The 22,900-nt window shown below is 32.0% G+C and overlaps 5 protein-coding genes across 7 annotated transcripts; 2 read left to right on the top strand and 3 right to left on the bottom strand.

Annotated features, from left to right (window-relative positions):
- The first annotated feature begins 412 nt into the window (after positions 1–412).
- Positions 413–2,011, top strand: LOC108823688 (F-box protein SKIP8). Of its 2 annotated transcripts, none has more exons than XM_056993394.1 (4): positions 413–576; positions 684–941; positions 1,103–1,303; positions 1,563–2,011. In XM_056993394.1, exons 2-4 carry the CDS (start codon positions 705–707, stop codon positions 1,812–1,814), a joined length of 690 nt encoding a protein of 229 aa, XP_056849374.1. In that variant the 5' UTR covers positions 413–576; positions 684–704; the 3' UTR covers positions 1,815–2,011. The 2 variants fall into 2 exon arrangements, with proteins under 2 accessions (XP_056849374.1, XP_056849373.1); XM_056993393.1 differs by having other exon boundaries at positions 414–576; positions 655–941.
- Positions 2,012–4,948: 2,937 nt separating this feature from the next.
- On the top strand, positions 4,949–5,616 carry LOC108837563 (B3 domain-containing protein At1g08985). Its single transcript, XM_018610597.1, has 2 exons — positions 4,949–5,256; positions 5,541–5,616. The coding sequence occupies exons 1-2, from the start codon at positions 4,949–4,951 to the stop codon at positions 5,614–5,616; spliced, it is 384 nt and encodes a 127-aa protein (XP_018466099.1).
- A 7,445-nt stretch (positions 5,617–13,061) lies between these two features.
- Positions 13,062–13,511, bottom strand: LOC130500141 (cold shock domain-containing protein 4-like). The gene has a single exon (XM_056994868.1). It carries the CDS (start codon positions 13,509–13,511, stop codon positions 13,062–13,064), a length of 450 nt encoding a protein of 149 aa, XP_056850848.1.
- A 1,780-nt stretch (positions 13,512–15,291) lies between these two features.
- Positions 15,292–17,254, bottom strand: LOC108835792 (uncharacterized). Of its 2 annotated transcripts, none has more exons than XM_018609011.2 (8): positions 17,049–17,254; positions 16,742–16,976; positions 16,576–16,638; positions 16,433–16,489; positions 16,076–16,144; positions 15,881–15,961; positions 15,644–15,790; positions 15,292–15,565 (listed from the first exon to the last, which is right to left on the bottom strand). In XM_018609011.2, the coding sequence occupies exons 1-8, from the start codon at positions 17,151–17,153 to the stop codon at positions 15,438–15,440; spliced, it is 885 nt and encodes a 294-aa protein (XP_018464513.2). In that variant the 5' UTR covers positions 17,154–17,254; the 3' UTR covers positions 15,292–15,437. The 2 variants fall into 2 exon arrangements, with proteins under 2 accessions (XP_018464513.2, XP_018464514.2); XM_018609012.2 differs by having other exon boundaries at positions 15,292–15,562.
- A 1,856-nt stretch (positions 17,255–19,110) lies between these two features.
- LOC108835793 (bidirectional sugar transporter SWEET7) lies at positions 19,111–21,158 on the bottom strand. Its single transcript, XM_018609014.2, has 5 exons — positions 20,964–21,158; positions 20,811–20,847; positions 19,985–20,366; positions 19,687–19,806; positions 19,111–19,497 (listed from the first exon to the last, which is right to left on the bottom strand). Exons 1-5 carry the CDS (start codon positions 21,004–21,006, stop codon positions 19,333–19,335), a joined length of 747 nt encoding a protein of 248 aa, XP_018464516.1. The 5' UTR covers positions 21,007–21,158; the 3' UTR covers positions 19,111–19,332.
- Between the last annotated feature and the right edge of the window lie 1,742 nt (positions 21,159–22,900).

Genomic DNA, 22,900 nt, shown 5'->3' with positions numbered 1-22,900 from the left:
TGAATTTTATACTACGCTAATCCATATTTTGATCTAATAGGGATGACTCATCACTTTAGTAAAAGTTCGATTGTAGAAATTCCAGTACATATTTGTGCGTGTAAAATATCAGAGTACAAAATTTGTTCTTATATATAAGGGAAAAAAGTGTTGCGTATCTTTGTGTTGGTGAATTTGAAATTGATGGGAGTAAAAAAAAAAATAAAAAAAAATGTTGAGCTGCTAAAAACTGAAAAAGATTAGACAATACCGTGAAGAAACATCCCGGGGTATGAAAAAGCCCTCAAAATCCTGAAAAGCCTCTTGGGCCACAACGTGGTATCCTTAACAGGTAAGGCTAAATTACGCACTTGGATAAACATACAAGTGAGAACTTACAATAACACCCTTGCAACATAAGGCTAATTTCGTATAGTGACACACACATTTGCGATGGTCAGTTACGGAGTTGGAGACCCAAAACGCTTTCTACAAAACTCTCTCCTCTTCCTCGTCTCCTCTCGCCAATTCAATTTTAGGGTTTCCGCAGGAGAAACCAATCTCTCCACAAAACCCTAAGCATCGTCACCTTACAAGGTTTTTCTGTTCATTTTTTACCAAGTTTTTTACATGTCTCATCATCCCTTGTAACCCTCTTGTTCGTGATAATCGCAGTATCACTCCCAATCGTTTTCTCAATTCAGGAGATAAATCTGGAGAAACCTATGCCGTCGACGTCGGTGGCCAACGGCAGTGTCAACGGAAACGCAGGAGAGAGACCGGATGTTGTTGTGGCGGATGATAAGGCGGGAGTGTCGATGATGGAGCAGTTGGTTCCGGAGATCACAACTCACGCCCTCAGTTACTTGGATTATCCAAGTCTTTGCCGCTTGTCCATGACCAATTCCTTGATGAGGAAGGCTGCTAATGACGATAATGCTTGGAAGGCCCTCTATCACAAGGTGGTTTGCTTCAATCACTCACTTGTTCATCTGTTGATTTTGATGAGTTGTGCTTTAAAGATACGATTTTTAGCATTTTTTTTAATTGGATTCGTGATTGTGTAAATGAATGTGTTGTTGGATATGGTCTTTTTGATTTTTGTCTTCCTTTGTTGGTCTAGGATTTTACTCTGGAACAAGATGCTATAACCCCTGTCAACGGGTGGAAAGCTTACTATGCAACAACTAGAGCAATCATTAGTGTGAATACTGGATTCTTCAACATCATCAGAGAGAGGTCTCTTCAAGATATGGCTCAGTTGTGGCTCAACTCCGACTATGTCAAGTGCATCCATGCCTCTGGCGAACTTTTCTCTGGGTACCTACTTCTCCACCTTCCTTATTTTGAAGAGTCTGTTTTTTTTTCTCTTCCCATTATTCTGCCTGTTTATTAACGGTTTTTTGAGTATGCTTTTATGTTGCTAGCTGCCGTAAGGTGGGTCCTTTAGATGTTTGAGTATGCTAGTGAACCACACATTGGACCCAATATCGCAAATCCTCTGATGTAATTTCTAGTGATAGAAGATACAATATGTATGAATGAATCATGTAATGTTTTTGCCGCCTCAAAATTGCAGGTACGCTGAAGTGATGCAAAGCTGGCAACTTTGTTTCAACTGGGAACAAGGGTTTGACTTTCAGGTCCACAACGTTCGCACTCGGATACTAACCGACATGGCCTGGGTTACAATGAAAGCATACCTGAACGTGGACGCTGGTCCCTTCCTCATCACCAACGTCTTTGAGTACCACAATGGGAGGTGGCACATGGTTCATCATCACAGCTCTGTGATGCTCATCGATGGCGTCAATCAACAGGTTGTTGTTCATTGATCTATGATATCTCTAGTTTTGTTTTCCCCTTCTTCTTTTCCTTTTTTTTAAGGAATGGGACCCAAAAAAAATGTGAAGGGAGAAGGAAACCTGCGTATTTGGAAATTGGCATATTAGATTAATTAGTGCTATTATTTAGTTTTAATGACATGTACTGAATGTTTATTTTAAATGGTTTGGTCTAATTGTTCTCCTAATTTCCATATTATTTTCTTGGGTATTTGATAGAAAATATTGCAAAATCACTTTGGATTGTTTGTACAGAGCTCTCCGCACATTAGTATTTGGTGCTATTGAATCTAGTAAATGGTTGGGATTACTTATACAAATTGATTACCAATGAGGAGTAGATTAACAATGCGCTTCTATACCAATCAGATTGTCATCAAGCTGGCTCCGTTTAAGATATTGCCTTATGTAAGGAAACTTTTCAACTGCATAATAGAGTGACATCCAATTCTAGATTTGTCCCCAAAATTCATACTAAACTTAAGACTCTCAGCTTGCTATTTTTTCTTCTTTTTTTCTGAAGACGATGACAAGCAGGTCAACAACACTCTACTTGACGGTCCTATGGATAGTGGATATAATATACAATGCAGAAGTATTATTAATTCACAATATGTACTCTATGTAAAGTTTACATGGATACATCATACGAGAGAATATATACATAAGTCATCATCATCTAAAGTATAGAATTTATCTCTAAGACATGAAATTATCATTCACTTTTATTGATAGAGCGAGCATTGCAATGAAAAGCATTGCAATGAAAAGAATTAAAATCGCGACAAGAAAAACCAAGAGAAAAACTAGAAGAAACCTTTTGTCAGATATGAAAAGCCGAGTGGCCTAGACGGTGGTGCCAATCTACGGGAGAAGAGGCTGTCGCAGATAATGTAAGAGGCGCACATAACTGAGCAACATGCCATTCATACGCGTTTCATATACACATTTTCATTAACTAGTGTGGGTGATTAGCAAGATGGTGTCATTACGAATCACAATGCCATTTGGTCCGGAGTATTGCATATGAGATGCCAAGTGGTTCATGTCTAATGTAGTATGATGAGAAGCCTCACTGTCCATAAGCCAAGCATCGAGGTGTTGAAAAGTTCACCAAGGCAAAGTGTGCCACTGAAGCCACTGAGAGTTAGTGTTTTTGTGTGATACCATATCAGCTAAAACAACCTTTTAAAGATGGACAATGTTAAACACTGTGACCTTGGGTACCACATGTCTGACAATGACCGAAGTATGGACGAGATCGATTACCATTGTTGGGATTGGTGTTGTTGTTGTTGTTGTTGTTGGTGTTGGTTTTGCGAGGCCTGAAGGAGTGTTTCCAAGTACCACTATTGTTATTTTTGTTGCCTTTTGTGACAACATTCGCTGTGATTGGGAATGACTAAGAATGATTGTGTCGTTGGTTGTTCACACACAATCATGGCTTCAGAGTTGAGGAGTTTCTCTGTAAGTTCATAGAAAGAGATCAAGTTGTCTCTGCCATCTCTGGTAAGCCATCTTGTATTTGTTCAATTAAATCTTCTGCATCAATAGGTTTGATAAGAAGCGTAAGTTCATCAGATGTTGATTTGATGAGGCGCATGTATTCACTGATGGTTTTGGTGCTTTTGACACAACTTTTGACTTGATATTTTAGTTGTTTAATGTGTCCCCGTGTTGGTATTCTGAAGATAAGGCTTGTGTAAACCTCATGATTTGTGGCAGCACTAGCGGCCAATGGTTGAAAGGGAAGTGAAATTGCTCCAATGATGGTGCTGTACAAGTCCATCTTCACGTCGCTATGGTGGATAGATTGGGTTTGGTCCGCAATCCCATTGTTGATGATTACTGTTTTCGGTGTTAAGTTTGTTTTCTTAAGGAAGTTGTGCAGTTCTTTCTGACAAAAAAAAGATCTTGCACTCATGAGTTTCTTTATTTAAAATGGTAGGCATAATTATTGTTCTGTATAATATATATACTATTTTTTCATAACATGTTTGTCATACACAATGAACATATAATAGAATGTAAAACAGTAGGTGACATTGCAGTTCAGTTTGAGTACGAGTTCTTGCTCAACAATCGGGAAAACTGTCTTTTTATGAATATATATGTATTCATATTTGTTTGTATTTATTTGAAAATTAAAAGTATAACCCGCATTATTAGATTTACCTTCAAGTTTAGTTAGTATTACATGTTTCGACGAATACAACCAAGTACTGTAAAACTCTGATGTGTCTGAAGTTAATGAGTCACGATAAAGATACATAATATACTAATTATTTAAGTATATAAGTATCAAATTATACAATATAATAGTAATAACTTTATATGCATGTTCTTCTTTGCAAATGAATCAGACTAACACTCATCAGACTGGAATGATGGTGTTGCCGGAAACTAAAATGGGATCAATGTTATGTTGAATAAAAATTATTTAAGAAGTTAATTAATAATTCGATAATATTTCTCCTAAATTTCACTGATCACCAAATAATATATATTGTTTGAATACTACATATCAACATGCATGAATGATTTATTGCATATATACATATATATGGTACAATCTTAAACATCAATTTAGAATGATTAGAATGAAAAATAAATAATGACTAGATTGGTTATTGTTAATACTAATTTAAATTCAAGAATAAATGTTGAAAAATATAATTGGATTAACTGTAAAAACTAAATAGATATAAAAATATCTAGTACCATAAGTGCAGTTACAGTGTGTTTGGAATAAAATTTTATAATATCAAAATATTTTAATGTTTCTGAGATATTGTAATATGTTTAGCATGTATAAATGGGAGTATTATTTGTAAGGATTAAAAAATCAGGGTTGTTGCAGTAGCATAACTAGAATAAATAATTTAACCTATGAGTTTTAAAACTAAAATATGGTGGATTAGAAAATACATCCATATAAGTTACTTAAATTAGAGAATTATTTTTTAAGATAAAATTAATATTGTAAACATAAACAGTTATGACAAGGAACATTATTTTCTCGAGAACTATATATAAATATATGTGTTAAGCTCTTATCTCCTCAAACATTTCATTTTCTGTAAGCATTCTTAGTTATAAAAGTAAAGCGTTAAAAGTTTAGTAAAATGGATCACAATATGATGATAGAAAAAGTGTTAACAAACAGCGATCTGTCCAAAGCCGGTTGTTTGTATTTATCAAAACATCTGACCGAGAATATGGAAAAGAACATGGGATATACGATACCCCGAAATGGTGCTCAAGTGGAAATTTTGGACAATGACAAATCCTACTGGGTAAACCTCAATAAACACACATCTGGTGGTTACCGTATCACATGTGGGTGGAACAAAATCAGAGATGCAAGAGGTCTCAAAACAGGAGATATCATCCATTTATATTGGAAATCCACCAAATTCATTTTCTCTATGTGGTAAGTCTTCTTTTGTTTATTATCCTGGTTATTCATTTTGTTGGTCGATATATATTTACTAGTGTTTTGTGTCTTAACTAATAATATTTTGGATGTGTTTTATATATGTATCATACAAAACAGTCCCATGCGATTTGCTTGTCATCTAAACTATGAAATTTATATTACCCAAAAAGAAATATGAAAAATGAGTTATTAAACTATAGCTACACAACATATTTTACTTGTAGAAAATAAAATATATAAAGTAGATGTTAATATGTAACGGTTTGAAATTTTGACAGCCCATCGTCTGAAGCAGAACAAGCATGTCAGAAAGGAGAGAACAGCTCCTCTAATCTATCAATGGGAGAACAGTAAATTATGCAAAATAAATGAATATAATAAATATCATATAAGTATAAATAATAAGTGCAATATAAAAAAAGTGCAATACAGATATTCTGTAACTACACAGACTATGGGGTAATGTATGCAAATTCATGTTAATTATTGTATTGTGTCATTAACTAGTGTAACCATCTATAGGGCATGGTTTTTTTTTTTTTTTAACTTGGGTGTATCCCAGGCTGAGGCCCAGACTAATCCCCCAACGGGAGGTGCATAGGGCATGGTTATATACATGAAATTTTTTAAAAGCCATAACTTGGGAAGTAATTAGATGAGATGAAATGAAAACTTTATGGGGCCAAATCAATTTTTTAAAAGAGTAAAAAACGAATTACACAGACGATCAGTTAATGTATAAGTATAACCAATTCTAAATATTGTATTGTATCAAAAACTACACCAACTATTCCTATGATTATATAAATGAGGTTCTTAAAGTTATGTAAAAGCCATGCCATCATATTTGGAATTCTATCAGTAATTAAATTTGATACAAGTCCAAAAGCGTATCCAATGTACACTTGACCCAAACCTTTAAAATTATAGTTCTTCACTTAAGGATTTTAAAACAAAAATCATATCAAATGCTTATGGTATTTTATGAGAGTCTGAGGATATCTAATGTCAACTTCATTAAGTGTCTTTGTAATTACAGATGTATAACGTATACACATTTTTATATTACAATAGTATCATAGTTGTTGCACTGCTTGCTTTACATGTCTTCCTTCTACTGTGAGATATACAAAAAAGTAAAGTAAAGGTGACAATGTTTTTTTAAGGTGACAATGTAGCTGACTATAGGAGTAATCTAATAATAAATAAAATTATGGTTGATGTATAATTTTTGAGAACTAATGTTATTAGACACGATTTATCCCACATCATAAATTTAGTGACCAATGCATTAATCGCCAATTAGTTTTAAGTTTGAAATTCATAACAAACTGAATCTAATATGGTATTAGAGTCCAGATCTTAAATATACTAAATCCCTAATTAGTATAATCTTATCCGACCGGGTATAAAGGTTATAATTAACTCGCTCGACTGAATATAACCGTCTTAAAATTCTGAGATTTCTTGCCGATAAAAGTCATCGTCTCGAAGAGAAGTATTAGAGACAATGTATTCACATCGGAAATTTAATGAGATATTAACTAATATATAAAAACTAGGTGGTTTGCCCGCACATGCTGGCATAATTTTATTTTAAATATTTATTAATTTAAAATTATAATAAATTATTATTTATGTTATCAAAAATTTAATTAAACATCATTTTTATGTATGATAAAAAAATTCATAAAAATATATACTTTTATTATTGTGTTGGAATTTTAAAAAAACTCACATATTTGAAATATTTTAGAAAAGAAACTTATACAAATGTTTTTGATTGAATAGTATCAAATTTTAAATTGTTTTATATGTTAATTTTTAACTTTTATAAAACATAATATATAAACTAATTATCTTTTTGACAATATTAATTTATAATCTAATATAACATATAAATATGATATTATTAACTTAAATTTTTAAAATTAATTTATTTTATTATTAGATAACAACTTAATATATGTAATAATTATCTTTTATTTTGACAATATTAATTTATAATCTAATATAACATATAAATCTATACTATTAACTTAAAATTCGTTTTTAACTTTAATGTTTTTTAAAAATATTACTTTCAGATAACAACACAATATATATAAGAATTATATTTATAATTTTGACAATATTAATTTATAATCTAATATAACATCTAAATATAATATTATTAACATAAAATAGACTTAAAATTCGTTTTTTGAAATTTAAATGTTTTAAAAATATTATTTTCAGATAACAACACAATATATATAAGAATTATCTTTATAATTTTGACAATATTAAATTTTAATCTAATATAACATATAAATATAATGTTATTAACATAAATTTCGTTTTAAATTATATAATAGATTATATATAAAATCATTAAGGGTATCTTCGTAGTTAGCCAGTCTAACTTTTAACGTGAGAGTATACAAATTTTTTTGATTGAATAATATCTAATTTTAAATTGTTTTTATGTTAATTTTAACTTTTATAAAACATAATATATATAAGAATTATCTTTTTGACAATATTAATTTATAATATAATATAACATATAAATAAAATATTATTAACTTAAAATTTAAAATTAAAAAATATTATTATTAGATATCAACTTAATATATGTAAGAATTATCTTTTTTTTTGACAATATTAATTTATAATCTAATATAACATCTAAATCTATACTATTAACTTAAAATTCGTTTTTAACTTTATTTTTTTAAAATATTACTTTCAGATAACAACACAATATATATAAGAATTATATTTATAATTTTGACAATATTAATTTATAATCTAATATAACATCTAAATATAATATTATTAACATAAAATTAACTTAAAATTCGTTTTTGAATTTAAATTTTTTAAAAATATTATTTTTAGATAACAACACAATATATATATAAGAATTATATTTATAATTTTGACAATATTAATGTATAATCTAATATAACATATAAATATATTATTATTAACATATATTTCGTTTTTAGTTATATAATAAATTATATATAAAATCATTAAGGGTATCATCGTATTTAGCCAGTCTAACTTTTAACGTGAGAGCTCCGTTGCGAAAAATCACTTCGCAAATAATAATAGTAGAGATTATGACCAATTCACTAAACGGTATTAAGTTGGAAACCATAACAAACCAAATCTAACAAATGTCAGCCGAAAGTTTCATTAGTCACCTTTTCTTAAATGTAGCACAAATAATTTTTTGTTTACGTAATGAAAATTTATAAAATACATTTTAAAAAACGCTCGGCTATTCACTATACACGGAAAACAACTCTAGTAACTCTAAAAGATGGATTAGAATCTATCTTGGCATTTAATATGCGACGAATAAGAGAGGCAGAAAATAGAAATTCTATTTCAATACACAATCCAAACAAGAGAGAGTTACGTAAAAGGACACAATCTGACTTTTGTTTACTCTCAGAGACACATTGTCTTTTGGCACACTTTCTCTTGACAGCTGTCTTTTTCTAGACAGAAATGACCCTTCTTTTGTGTAAGAAGAAGTGTGTCTCTTTCCTCTCTCTTCTAAGGAGACAATCGTAAGATGAGTAAGTTAAAATTAAGTTTGTGTTTAGTTACAGTAAATGATAAAAGTTAAAATGAAAAAATAGGGGTATAAAAAGTAAATTGTTTTGAGGTGTTGGATATGTTTACATGCATAAGATCAAATGGCTGAGAATATGTAGACATGGTATGTGGACAAAGCAATGGTGGACAAGAGAATGATCAATAACATGAGATTGTTTATTAACTTGAGAAATTTATCTCTAGAGACACTTTATGACTTCACAATTACGTGTGGAGTCAATTTCCACATGAGACACACTTCTTTGGTGTTGTTTGACCATTATAACCTCCAACACAACTCTTTTTTTTGTCAACTACAACTCTATTAATTTATAATACCAACATCTCTCGTAAATATCTCCCAACTCTATCTCGCTTTCTCAATTCACACTTTATCAACCCTAATTCATCTCACTCTCTTATTTTCCCAGAAATATTCATATTTCATAACTCATATTCAAAGCAATCTAAATCTAAAACACACTCATCCTCTTCCTCATGTCGGTGGAACCTCTCTCTCTCTCTCTCTTTCTTATAGATCTGGCAAAAGTCTAGACACAAAGTAGAAAAAATCATACAAAACAGAGATAAGGATCCAAAGAGCTCTTCTACCAAAGCCAGTTTCTCCCTTGTTTTTCTCTGGCCTGTACACTTTGTTCTTGCTCTAACTATAGCTATTCTTCCTCCACCACACGTGACTCCACTGAATCTTTATCATCCACTGATTATGTGCCTCTTCCCCCTCTTCCGACCTTAGCTCTTTTCATCGTAACTCCGTAACCGCCGTTCTGTCAACACAACCGCAGCTCCGTCCTCAGTAAAGAGAATGAACTCAACAACCAAAGAAGTTATTTGAAAATACATGAAAAATGTCAAACATTTATACTACAAGCTACCTCAGAAACAGAGCACCACCATTACATCTTCAAAAACATAATCATCATCTCTCAAAAATGTCGGCAACATCCGAGCTCAAGATTTCAGGGATAGTCGTCAGTACATCTCTTTCTCTCTGGTAACATCTCTTTCTTTCTCTCTTTTGTGGATAGACAGTAACATCTCTCTCTATTTTGTGGATACCTCAGAACTATGTAATCTTAATTTGACATCATGTATTGATCTTTTATTGTCACAACAAAATATTTTTTCATGCTATATTCAATAAAGCATGTCTTGTTTACGCTTTTACTGCCAGCAATCTCATGTCCACTAATTTTATTGTCCACAAATCTGATATCCACAAATCTGATATTGTAGGATTGGAAATTTTGTTGATGAAAATTCGTTCACAAACCTCATCCACACTGTATCATCCATGGAACTTGTCAAGAAAAAAAAAAGTTTAACATTTTTTTTTATGAAAAAGATGAATGAGTTTAAAGAAGTATTATGATAGAGTAAGAATCACATCCACGAGTCATCCGTCCACAACTAAATGGACCAAAGGGCATAAGAGTCTAAAAAAGGACACGTGTCCAAAGAAAGTGTCCCAAAAGCTCATTGTGTCTCTACGTGTTAGAAAAACTCAAAATGTGTCTTAGATGGTAAACAACTCTATTAACTTCTCATATACTTGATTAAGGTATTTAAATAGCTGGTTTCGAATTGAATAAAAAAGAAAAGAATATGTGAATCAATTAATTGTGGACCTGATTCGTCATTTAGTACAGTGATTGAGTTTTTGTAGACATAATTCAGTGGACAAGATTTCTGTGGACACAACTTCTGTGTACACGAAAAAGTTACATAATTTTATGGGTTATTACCTCCGCCATCTCCGTTCATCGGCTCGCCGAAAACAAACCCAGCTTTTAACGAAACGTAGATCAGAGACGAAACAGAGCAAATCATTGTTATTGTCAGATACGGACCTCTCGATAATTTGGGTCCGTCACAAAGCATGTTCGACAAAGATTTAACAAAACCCGAGTCTTTTCCATCTATGTGCTCCAAAAAGTCTTGAACTTTACTAACAGAGTATTTAATACATAAGCATGGGGTTTTGAAAAGTTTGAATCTTTTACTCATAGAGTATAACGGCGTATCTAAAGATGGAGATCAGTGGAATATCGATGAGAGAGTGGCAGAAGTCGTAGTTGGTGAGATGAGAAGAGTGTAGGTGTTTTTGAAATCAAAAATAAACCTTACATGTTGGAGATTGTCTGTAAAGCCCACCACCACCACCTTCTCCTCCTCACGTCTTCTACCTCTGTATCTACATTCACCACCACAACATCTACCAACACTGTATACACCACCACTTCCTCCTCCTTACGTCGTCTACCTTTGTATCTCTATCCACCACCACAGTATCCACCAACACGATATCTACGGCCACTTTCTCTTCTTCACGGCTTCCATCTCCATGTTTACATCCACCGCCACAGCATCCACAACCAAAGCATCTACCACCACCTCATCATTCTCACATCTTCCACCTCTGTATCCACATTGACTACCATAGCATCCACTATCACGGCATCCACCATCACCTCTTCCTCCTCACGTCTTCCACATTTGTATCCACATCTACCATCATAGGATCCACCATCACGGCATCCACCACGTCATCCATCACCATCTCCACCACTGTTTTTACCCTCACGTCTTCCACCACCACATCCATTGAGGTATCCACCGCTTCTCCACCACAACTTCTAACATCTTCATTTTGAAATCAGATCTTGAAACTAAAAAAAAAAAATCAGACAAGAAATTTACTTTTCATATATGAGTCAGTTAGATATATCTCTGAAATTAGGAATAGAGAATCACGATTGAGAATGGATTGGAGTTTCTAGATTCATGGTGTGACTCACCAATGGTTGAGGATGATGAGCTGGAGAGACTAATCCGGCGGAGCAGTCTCAGATCGAGCAAGCTGGAGAACTTCACCAAAGTCACCATGACAGAGAAAGTGTTATAGAGGAGAAAAATAAATCAGATCTATTTTGTTTTATAGATGAGAGAAATCAGATCTGTGTTACAGAGGAGAGAAATAGATTATTTGGTTTAATAAATAAAAAATAAAATAGTAGATATGTTTTGTTTAGTTTTAAAGCCTAACGAAATCGACAACCTCATTAGTTAGAGGTTATCTTGGTAAAATTACAAGAATAAAATGTGTCAACTAAAATTGTGTCTTTTAGTGTAATTCACAATTCAGATTGTGTTTCTGAGAGTAATATTCTCTCTAAACAATGAAGAAGGTAGACCACTCTGGTAGGACTTTTAATGTTTTATCTCCATCTTAAGAACATGACAATCATGAGACACTTACAAAAACAGACACATTGTGTATTTCTTTCTCGGTGAGAGACACAATATGGATTTGGGACACATTGTTGAGACAGGTGTCCTTTTTTGACAGAGATGCCCTTGCCTTAGGTAAAGAGACATTTTGCTTTGTAAGTGGTGTTTACTTCATTTGTAACTATGAAACGTTTCAGTTATAATTAATGTAAAGTGGATAAGTACATATATCGAGAAATAAATATTTAAGTAGCTTGAGAAAGTAGGTGAAAATTTTTACCGCTCTCTATTGCAAATTATAATGTATAAAATTTTATATTTATGTGTAAAACAAATTATGATTTTTTCTCTTGTACATTTTGATATCCATAATGCATATATTTCTTGTAAAATTTATAATATATATATATACATATATTGATATATATGGATGGTGTAATTGTGAATGAATATTTATGGATGGTGTAGTTGTAGATGTGAGATATGTGGATGAGATTTCATGAACGAATTCTCGTGGACAAGGTTTTTAATTTTACAAGAGATTTCGTAGACGAATTTTTGTGTAAAGGCATACGATCTAACAAGCTACAATAAAGCGAATATTTTAGGGTGTAATATCACCACCTCCTCCACTATCTCCTCCATCACCGTTCCACCTTAGTTTTAATTACCATTTCTGTTTTAATCACCACCTCCACTATCTCCACCACCTCTATTACCACTTTCATATCCACCATCGAGAGCCCATCCACAACTCTTCTGATTACATCAATACAACTCTGACCACGAGATCCCTATCCACAACTCTTCCGACCACATAAACAATATTCACACACACATTGACAAGAGAGCCACCGTCACCTTCATAAACACCACCGCCTCCACGATCTCCTCCACCTTCATTACACCTTCATTTTAATTACCCTTTCGTTTTAATCACCATCTCCACTATCTCATCCATCGATATTACCACTTTCATATCCACCATCGAGAGCCCATATCACATCAATACAACTCTGACCACGAGATCCCGATCTACAACTCTTCTGACCACATAAACAACATCCACACACACATTGACCAAGAGAACCATCGTCACCTTCATACACGCCACCGCCTCCACTATCTCCTCCACCTTCATTATCCACAACTCTTCTGACTACATCAACAATATCCACACACACATTGGTCAAAAGGCCACCGTCACCTCCATAATTACCAACACCTCCACCTCCATTATCACCTTCGTATCCACTGCAGCCACTTCCATAACCACTACCGCCTCCAGTATGGTATCCACCACTGTCTCCACGATCTCTCCCACCTTTATTATCACTTTCCACCACCACCACCACCACCGCCTCTACTATGATATCCACCACGGTGTCAACCACCGCTTCCATTGGACTGAGTGCTGCCGTTCATAACTATCATCATCTTGTTCAGAGCCACCACCGTTACTCCCATAGTCACCACCGTTACTCCCACAGTCACCACCACCGCTGCCGCCGCTACCTCAATCAAGTTCCGATTTTATTATTCATTCATAAAGCTATAATAACAAATTAAAAAATGGCAAAAATAGAGATTGAATTATTGAAACTGAGAAAAAGACAAGCGATTCGTGAAAGTAAAAGATGAAGAGGTGTTGATATCGATGTTGAATATATAAATAATGAAAAAGAAATGTTTAGGTTAGATAATAGTTAATGGACTCTAGTTAGTGTAATATTTAGGTTTGGTTAAGGGCAGTTTAGGTCTATCACACAAGAAAAGTGTGTCAAAGTCACAAAGTGACTGATAACGTAATTGATAACTGAGAATGTGTCTCTGGAAGTAAATTTCTCGACAATCATTCCCTTCAAATAATATTTGAAATAATTAGCATAGATGCTTCCATTTTCAAGTAAAGAGTTAAGAAGTTCTACCATGGCTATATTCACCAATAAAAATGTGTTCTTATTCGTCTGAATGCAAATTCATTAGTTTCCATTAATTTCGAGCACTATATTATATGTATATTGGAAAATAATTAAATTGATATCACAAGTTTCAATATTTGTAAATATAAATCCTTGACTCGATATATATATGGAAAATTTGCCAAAAATGACCTAATATATATATATATATATATATATATATATATGTGTGTGCCTGTAATATATATGTTTTTGTTGTATATGTATGTGATATATATGTTTCTACCATTCATATTTTTATTCATTATTATCGTGTTTATGTAATGTTTCTAATAATTGTAATATCATAATAAATCAGCGTTAAAAAAAAACAATATTTGTTTTTTATTTTCAAGTTATAATTGAATGACTCGAGCATAATATCATGCCATACATATGATTTCACATTCCCAAAAAAATAAGAGCAAATAACTGACTTTGGAAGGAGTGATGTCAATATGCAGTTTACAAAAAAAAAAAAAAAGGATTGATGTCAAGAATAAATGAATAACAAATTCAAATACTGAAATTTTTAAAATATTTAAAGATTCACTATATACTTCAATCAAACAAATATAGCAAAAATGTCAGTTTTTTTTTTTTTTTGCTTAAATTTGAGAAAATGTCAGTTACGAGGACGAGTACTCTCAGTAGTACCAGAGACACCGGATATAACTTTAGCGACATCACCTGCTGAAGCTTCTGGCTTCTTTTTGCTGTACAAGACCATGTAGCCAAGTCCACCAACAATCACAAATCCAACCGCTGCTGCTCTCACCGGACACATCCCTAATGCTCGCCGCTGGCCCAATACTTCACTTGACTGCCTTGCTGCTTGTTCCGGTCCCGCCATTTCCCTTTACTTTTTATATATCTATATGGAAGTAACGTATATCTCTCAAGAAATTTCTTCTAAAGATCGCTCTGTGAAGTGTGTTTTTGTGTGGTTGAAAATTTGGAATTTGTAGACGATATTTGTTGGTTATTAAGGTTGACCGTAATCCTAGGAAATGATTAAGACTCGCTCCTTGGGTATGCGTTTTATTATTCTATATTTAGCTTCAAAATAACGTACTGTTGTTGTTTTATGAAATGTTGACAAAAGAAAGTAGGAGATTTATGAGGTCAAGAAGTCAGATGAAAGTGATGTTCTCACGCTATTTATTATGTGTATTATTTTTTTCTTCCTGGGACGAAAACGAGATACAAGTAATGATCAGACTGAGTTGTTAAACTTTGGATCTGGCTCGTCAGTTTTTTTCAGTCGGACATAAAACTACATATCTTTGTTCCCGTATAGTTCATTTCATAAAAGAAAAAGTTATACAGTTCAGGGAGGAACTTGCGTAAAATGAGAGAGTGGGGGTTTCATATTCCAAGGTCAAAACTCGGAGGAGAGGCCGAGTTCAGATGAGTCATTGTGCGTGCACTTGTCTTGGCCAGTGAAGAGGTTTCACGCACCATGAACTGCTGGGGAAGTGAATCTCTAGATGCTGCTGCAATTCAGATAAGACACTCCCATTTCAGTATTTTTTTTAATTCAAGTCTTAAAAGCATTTAAATTGGGGAATTACCTCTCGGTGATATAGGCTCCACTATGATTTTTTGGCTGGTATCAGATTCTGGAGGTACTTTTGTTGAGGACATTGGCGTCGTCGGGTTAATGTCAGAACATGTGGCTGTAGCATTCGGTCTCCGAAGCATGGAGAGTATTTGATTTACTGCAATGAGGTTTCATCTGTATTGTTATTACAAAGAAACCACTTTGGACAAAAAAACTGAAACAATTAAAAAATGAACATTTGACTTACCATCACGTAAAGGCCTACGTGGAGGAACGTCCTTGCTAAACTCGTCAATCTCTCGGCGGCTTAAATCAGCACCAGACTTTCCTGCACCATTTTACCAGATGAGTTTGCAACATCTCTCATGTTTTTGTAATGATTAACGCTTCAAATAACCACAATTATGGAAGTATGAAGTGGGTAGATTTCCCATATTATTACCATCACAAGGAGAGTTGATCAGAGGGTTATCACTGCTTCCATTATTAGCTAAGCCAAGAGGTGGAGTGCCTGCATACTTGCTGTTAGTTTTGACTGTTGAGTTTTCATTATACATGTACATGCTCCGTTTCTTTCTGACTGTTGAGTTTTCATTATTTAAATAGAGCCTAAAACACATGAAAAAAAGAGTATCCTGTCCCTAACATGAACTATGTTAACCTCCATCCTTGTGGAGGTTATAAATACATTGAGTTGAGGAGAGATAGATAGGGATGATGATTTAATAACAAGAGCAATGCCACAGGTTAAACATCACCTTCTCGAAAACACAAGAAGGTTTCAAAGAAAGGATCAAACCTTCAAATGTTGGTTTAACAGAATCGGGAAACTTGTGGAGTTCTCTCTTTTTGAATGCTGCAAAATGTACAAGGAAAACATTAATAGCCTTGCTAACACTCAAGAGGGAGTAATATAGTTCACTCCAGGGATATAAACTAAACCTCTAATCATTTTGTGAGATGGGCTGAGGTTCTTTGAAGAAGCAAAATTATTAGTTTTTTTCTCTTGTGCCAGACAGACAGAAAGAAAAAAAAGGAAAATAAGTCAGTCTTGGTAATGTCCTGAGAAAAATAAACTCTTGAGGATTTAGTGATATGAATAAAATACCAGAAGAAGGAGAAGATTTCTTGAAATTAGGCTTGAGGACTGCAAACGGTTTGCGGTGTTGAACACTTGGTTGAGGCTTTGGATCAGATGAAGAAGCAGGCTCAGATTCGTCCTTTGGTTCGCAAACATCGACAAGATAAGCTTGAAACGTGAGCCGTTCACCAGAGCTCACAACTTCGTTCGATTTTAACATCCTGCTTTCCAGTAGATTATCTGCCTCATCGTAAAGCAACACCTGCATGAAGTGGATGAAGATCTGATTCTATTCGATTCGAGTAAAGTAAGCCCCAAAAATCGGAAGAGAAACCTTTTTTCTGGTGAGGTGGAGATCGAGGAAGCCATCGTGAAAGACCTTTCTCTTCTGTGTGAGGTGCTTCGTATACATCGCTATCCATCTCTTCTTATCCCCCATTTTCTCTCTCTCTCTCTTCCCTTCTTCTTAGCTCCTCCGAGAAGAGAGAATCCCAATTTGATCGACTCGTAACTCTCTCTTCTTTTCAAAATTTGAGCGGACTGCTTTCTACTGAATTAAAATTAAAAAACTCAAATATCCCCATTAAATTAACATTAAAATTTCAAGATGACGACATTCAACTTTTCTTTTTATCATATTTTATTTAATAAGTACATAAATATTTTATTTCTATGGTTAACTAGTTTAGATTATTTTTTGGATCAAATTAAGAATCAGGATTTAGATTATCTTTTTTTGTTGAGAAAGGGATTTAGATTTGAGAAATGTAGTTTTAGAGGATAAAGTTTAGAATTTAAAAAGAATATTTAAAATAGAAATTCACTTATTTACATAGACCGAGAGGTACATAACTAATGCGAATTTAAAATACTACTAGGTGTTTTCCTGCACTATGTGCAGTAATTGTTTTTAAAAATATCTTTTAATAGATAAACATAAATTATATTTAATTTTTTATTAATATTATAAATTTCTTTTTTTTTATCAATATTTTAATATAAATTTGATTTAACTGAACATTAAAATTAAGATAAAAACAATTTTGTTTATTTTGAATTATATTTAAGAAAGTGCATGTATATATTTAAAATTAGAATATTAGGTAGATTTTTATATCTATTTATTTTAGTTAAATATATTAAATAAATATGTAAAATTGCATAATTGTCAAAAATTAAATTAAACAATATTCATAAAATCTGCAGATATATATATATATATATATATATATATATATATATATATAAGAAACTAATGATTTCACGATATAATTTGATTTTATGATTTTAATTTTTATAATTTTCTAAAAATATGTATATATTTTTGAAATATTTTTAATTTAAATTATATTTCGAAATTTTAAATGCTATAATTGAATATATTTATTTTAATGATGATTTATGAGTTATTACCATATTTTTAAAAAGTCCAAAAATATAAATCGATAATAAATGTAATATATGAGTTATTACCATATTTTAAAAAGTTTACCAAAATATAAATTAACATTAAATATAATTGTTTATGTCATATTAATCTATAAGACATGTCATCAATTTTAGTAGTCATGTCATAATTATTAATCTAGGTGTTTTCCTGCACCATGTGTAGTGATGAATTTTTTAAAAGTTAAATTTTATATTTTAAAATGTAATTTATTAATATTATATATTTTATTAGTTTGACCAATAATTAATATAACTATCATTAATTAAACATAAAATTAAGAGTAAATATTTTTATTTTTAATTATATTTAAGAATATATATGTATATATATAAAGTTAAAATCTTAGATTAAAAAATTATTTATTTCATCTAGTTAAATTTATTAAATTACTAAAAATCATATAAAATTGTATAGTTATCAAAAATTAAAACTAAATAATAAGATTTTTTTTTTAAATTGAGAAAATTTAGAAAATTTTAGATAATAACAATTTTATAATTATAAAAGTATAATTATATAATATTTCGAAATTCAAAATGTAATATTTGAATATATTTATTTTAGTGATGATTTATGAGTTATTACCATTTTCTACAAAGTTTACCAAAAATATAAATTAATATTAAATGTAATATATGAGTTATTGTCATATTCTAAAAAGATTTCTAAAAATATATATCAGCTTTAAATGTAATTGTCCATGTCATATTTAACCATATGACATGTCATCAATCTTAATAGCCACGTCACAATTTTTTGTGAAAGCGATTGTAGAGAATACATGTGGTAAATCACTTCTCAAATATAGATTAGGGGATTGAGCTATCTTACTGGTAGTTCGTTACATCATGTAATTAATCTTTGCTCGTATGAGCTTTAATCTAATACAAATCCGATGTTCAAAAAAAAATTGATTAATAAACAATAACAAATAGTATATGATAGATATAAATTGCTTCTCAATACCCCCGCCCAGGCTAAGACACTTTTAAAATTTTTATTTTAGTCCGCATAATCTTTAAGTTGGAACATTACAAACCACATAGTTTTCAAAAGAACACATTGCTCCTCAAATAACGGACATCGCAAATTACTTAAACGAAGACTGAAAATAAAAGCATGATGATCGGACGGTGAATAGTTCGAGTAGATCAAAACCAAACCCCCGCTAAGCCGATTGTTGCGCAACTTTCTCAGGTCCAATACGAACGACCGCACTGGATAAACCTATCATCTGTTGTCTTTCCGCCATCATTCTTTTAGTGGATTTGTAGTATGCAGCGTACAATATTAATTGGGCCAGTCCAAACACACATCCAATTCCATTTGGTATCTGAACAAAATAATGTTTAAAATCAAATTAATAACTTTTATCTCCTACGAACGATGTATATAATTCTCATTTATTGTACTTTATCATATTCGTTATTTGGGTTCAGTATCTTCTTTTTAAATAAAATATGATCAAATCTAGTTTTATAGGTAAATCATGAAACTTTGATGAAAAAGAAAGAAAACTCACAGCTATGAATGGATCAAAAGGTATGAGTGCATAAACTGTCCAAACACTCGCGTTTAGAAACGCAGCTAACGACAGCCAAAACGGCATGAACTCCACGCTTTTCGTTCTTATTACCATTTTCTTCATATTTTTTCCGAGGTAATTATTTTGCAAAAAAAAAAAAATTAGTTGCAAGTTTGTAAAGGAAGCCAAAAGTCTTAAGTGCATCATTAAATATTGAAACCCCAAAATGAAAGAAAAATAATAATTAGCAAGGAAATATAATTCTGATAAATAATAATTATTAACAAAAGCATACCATAACAGACAATGGAGAAGCATACATCATCACGTTGAACACGCAACATATGATTCCAACGCTCGTCGTACGTTCTGCGGTAGTGTGTTGTAAAGTGAAGACCAAGACTACGAGAATAGCCACGAACAGCGTTTCACCCGCTAAAACAGCGGCTATTACCAATCTCTGTTTTGGGCGGCCACTAAAAACGAAAAAGATGGTAATGAACACAACTTCGATTAGGATGCCTGCACCGTTGATTGTAACGACCAGTGTGCTGTCAGGATGCACCATAGGGAGTCCATAGAGAACCCAAACGAGACAGTTTACTAGAGTCGCTAAATACGGTATTGGTGAGTATTCCTCCACTGACTTATTTTTCATGATCCTTCTAAATGTTGGCCTGAATATTGTAAATGGAGTTTGCAAAAAAAAAATATTGTAAATGGAACATTAAGTTTAAATTAATCATTTTAATATCACTTATTATTATTTATCTATTTTTCTAGGAATTGTTTTTCTTATTTTATGATATTACCTAGTTTACTAACTAGAATACCTTTATCTCTTTGGAATAAAATCTACTAGTATATATATGTTAAACTTTCTTTGTTTTTATAAAATATTGGCAAAAACATTTTTATTGCGAGAAAAGCATCAACTTTATTACTCTGGTTACAAGAAGTAAAACTTAAAAAGTGGTGAACGCAACTCAGATCTTTCAAGAGAAATCATACCTTGAATTTATGAAATATTTATTTTCTTTAAGAAAAAAAATATAAATAATTGATTCATGAACGTTCTTTGTTTCAGAAATTTTATTCAAAATAGTATAAAGAAACCTTACGTTGGTGATAGAAACAAACATAATGCGATGACATTTCCTGCAAATTTGATCATATGAATTGAAAAAAATCAACATATTAGACGCAAATGGTAGGTTTATGAAAAATCTGAAAGGAAAAAGAGGTTCGTAAATGTGAATAATCGAAAAAAATACCTATTATACCCACACTCTTCCGAATATACTGTTCAGACACCATAGTTTTGATTGTAACTTACGATAACGATGATGGTGGTCAAGAAGAAGGAGGAGAAAACGAAGACGAGTCTAATCAAGTGATTTGAGAACCATTTCAGTTAATAGTCAGAGAAGAAGGATAGTCGATGGTGGTGTTTATATATAATGAGATGCGAAGAGAAGGGTGCGAGAGACCAAGAATACCAATGTTAATAGAAAATCTTTTATCAAAAAAAAATCAATCAAAAAAAAAATAAAATAAAAATACCAATGTTATGGTGTGACATATATTAATACCATACATTATACATGTGTCATGTGTGAATAAATGCATGCACCGTGTACAATAAAAATGTGAGTAAGTCAGTAATTATCGGTTTGTAAACTAACTTTGGAAGGTAGTTGAATTATAACACACATTTATGATACTTGTATCTGTATAGATGTATATGAGCATAAACTTCAATTCGTGGCATTTATATATTTTATGGTGGAATAATGATAAATGACTCTTTATAAAAAAAAATGATAAATGACTTATTATATACATGAATTCATCCCTTAAAGTGATTGACGGAATTAGAAGAAAAAAAGTGGCCATTCCCATAAGATTATGTTATAAATTGCTTTATAATGTTATCTATAACATTAAATTTTCTAAAAAATTCAGTGATTCTCCAAATTAAACAATTATCCTAAAAGTTCGTCAAAAAAAAAACAATTATCCTAAACTGATCCTCAAGAAACAAACAAAAAAAATTGGGTAGTAATAATTTTTAGCTTGTTTTTTCTGCCAAACTTTGTTATGAATCATATCAAAGTATACAAATAGATCAAGAAAAGGAAAACAACAATGAAACAAACTCTATTAATTTTGAGAAATGATTGCTTTTCTGACTAAAAATCAAAATGTTTGTTGTTTAATCGTTTTCTATCGGCAAAAACGGTGGATTTGAACATTTTTTAAATGAACACATATTGTTGACAACGAAGAGTACATATGTAACGTTGAAACTTAAAATTACCAATGTTGAAGTTTAGGTATGGTGTTAATATTAGCATCATCTCATTACGTGGGTTTAAACAAGGTCTTTTGTCATTGAGACGTCCATTTAACCTTAGGAGTAGAAAAAACCGAAGTCTCGCTCTGGTACACAAAAATAGCAAGATGGCAACAACTACTTGCCTAAAGGTTTAAATCTCAAAATATAATTCAAATTAGATTGTCAAATGTAAACATTTTAGATTTCCTAGAGGCTCTTGTCTAACAAGCTTAGACTCTTCCAATACTATTTCAATGATGGTAGGTTGTCAAATTCGAGCATGTTAAATGTCCAAAATACTTAATTCAAAGCTAGTTAAGCCTATTAATGTGTTATTAAAATCTAATGATAAATATTCTTTGGATTTATCGCGTTGTACTTTATTTTGCATTTATTAAGCTTAACTTTAAGTTTACAGAGAAAATCACAACTTCAATTTTGTGAGATTTGCTTCTTCCACTTCTCAGAAAAAAATATGCAGTTTTGTTTTTTTAAGTAAAAAAAAAATATCTGCCGTTACTCAAAGAACATTTAAAACCTTACCATTGTAAAAGGAAATTACGAGAAAGAAAGAAGGGGAAATTTCATAACTACATTTTGTTTGGTACCACTTTTTATTTTTACCATCAATCAAATGACATTTTCACAAATACCACTTTAACAAATGAGCAAAAGACAATACTATCCTCGGCCTATTTTGCTTCAATCATCGATCCTTTTGAGATCGATCTTTTCTCTCGGAATCAACCGTAGAGATCCACCGTCTCTCTGTCTCACACAGCGGCAACGAAAGAGATTCAAGAGAATTGCGATTCAAAACCGTCGAGATCCGCCGGCTTGTTGCTGGAAAGCTACGAGTCTTTAATGGAGGTT

The sequence above is a fragment of the Raphanus sativus genome, chromosome 9 (assembly GCF_000801105.2).
Source record: "Raphanus sativus cultivar WK10039 chromosome 9, ASM80110v3, whole genome shotgun sequence".
Lineage (NCBI taxonomy): Eukaryota > Viridiplantae > Streptophyta > Magnoliopsida > Brassicales > Brassicaceae > Raphanus > Raphanus sativus.
The sequence above is the reverse complement of the archived record's forward strand: the minus strand, read 5'-3'. Positions and strand labels throughout refer to the sequence as shown.

Coding starts and splice junctions, on each gene's coding strand:
- LOC130500141 (XM_056994868.1), bottom strand. CDS start 13,511: ATGGAAGCGGTGGTTGACACCGTGGTGGATATCATAGTAGAGGCGGTG.
- LOC108835793 (XM_018609014.2), bottom strand. CDS start 21,006: ATGGTGTCTGAACAGTATATTCGGAAGAGTGTGGGTATAATAG. Junction 20,367..20,810: donor TGTTTGTTTCTATCACCAAC/GTAAGGTTTCTT, acceptor TACAATATTCAG/GCCAACATTTAGAAGGATCA. Junction 19,498..19,686: donor CTTTTGATCCATTCATAGCT/GTGAGTTTTCTT, acceptor TATTTTGTTCAG/ATACCAAATGGAATTGGATG.
- LOC108823688 (XM_056993394.1), top strand. CDS start 705: ATGCCGTCGACGTCGGTGGCCAACGGCAGTGTCAACGGAAACGCAGGA. Junction 942..1,102: donor GGAAGGCCCTCTATCACAAG/GTGGTTTGCTTC, acceptor TTGTTGGTCTAG/GATTTTACTCTGGAACAAGA. Junction 1,304..1,562: donor GCGAACTTTTCTCTGGGTAC/CTACTTCTCCAC, acceptor AATTGCAGGTAC/GCTGAAGTGATGCAAAGCTG.
- LOC108837563 (XM_018610597.1), top strand. CDS start 4,949: ATGGATCACAATATGATGATAGAAAAAGTGTTAACAAACAGCGATCTG. Junction 5,257..5,540: donor AAATTCATTTTCTCTATGTG/GTAAGTCTTCTT, acceptor AAATTTTGACAG/CCCATCGTCTGAAGCAGAAC.
- LOC108835792 (XM_018609011.2), bottom strand. CDS start 17,153: ATGGGGGATAAGAAGAGATGGATAGCGATGTATACGAAGCACCTCACA. Junction 16,977..17,048: donor TCCACCTCACCAGAAAAAAG/GTTTCTCTTCCG, acceptor CACTTCATGCAG/GTGTTGCTTTACGATGAGGC. Junction 15,791..15,880: donor ACGTAGGCCTTTACGTGATG/GTAAGTCAAATG, acceptor ACCTCATTGCAG/TAAATCAAATACTCTCCATG.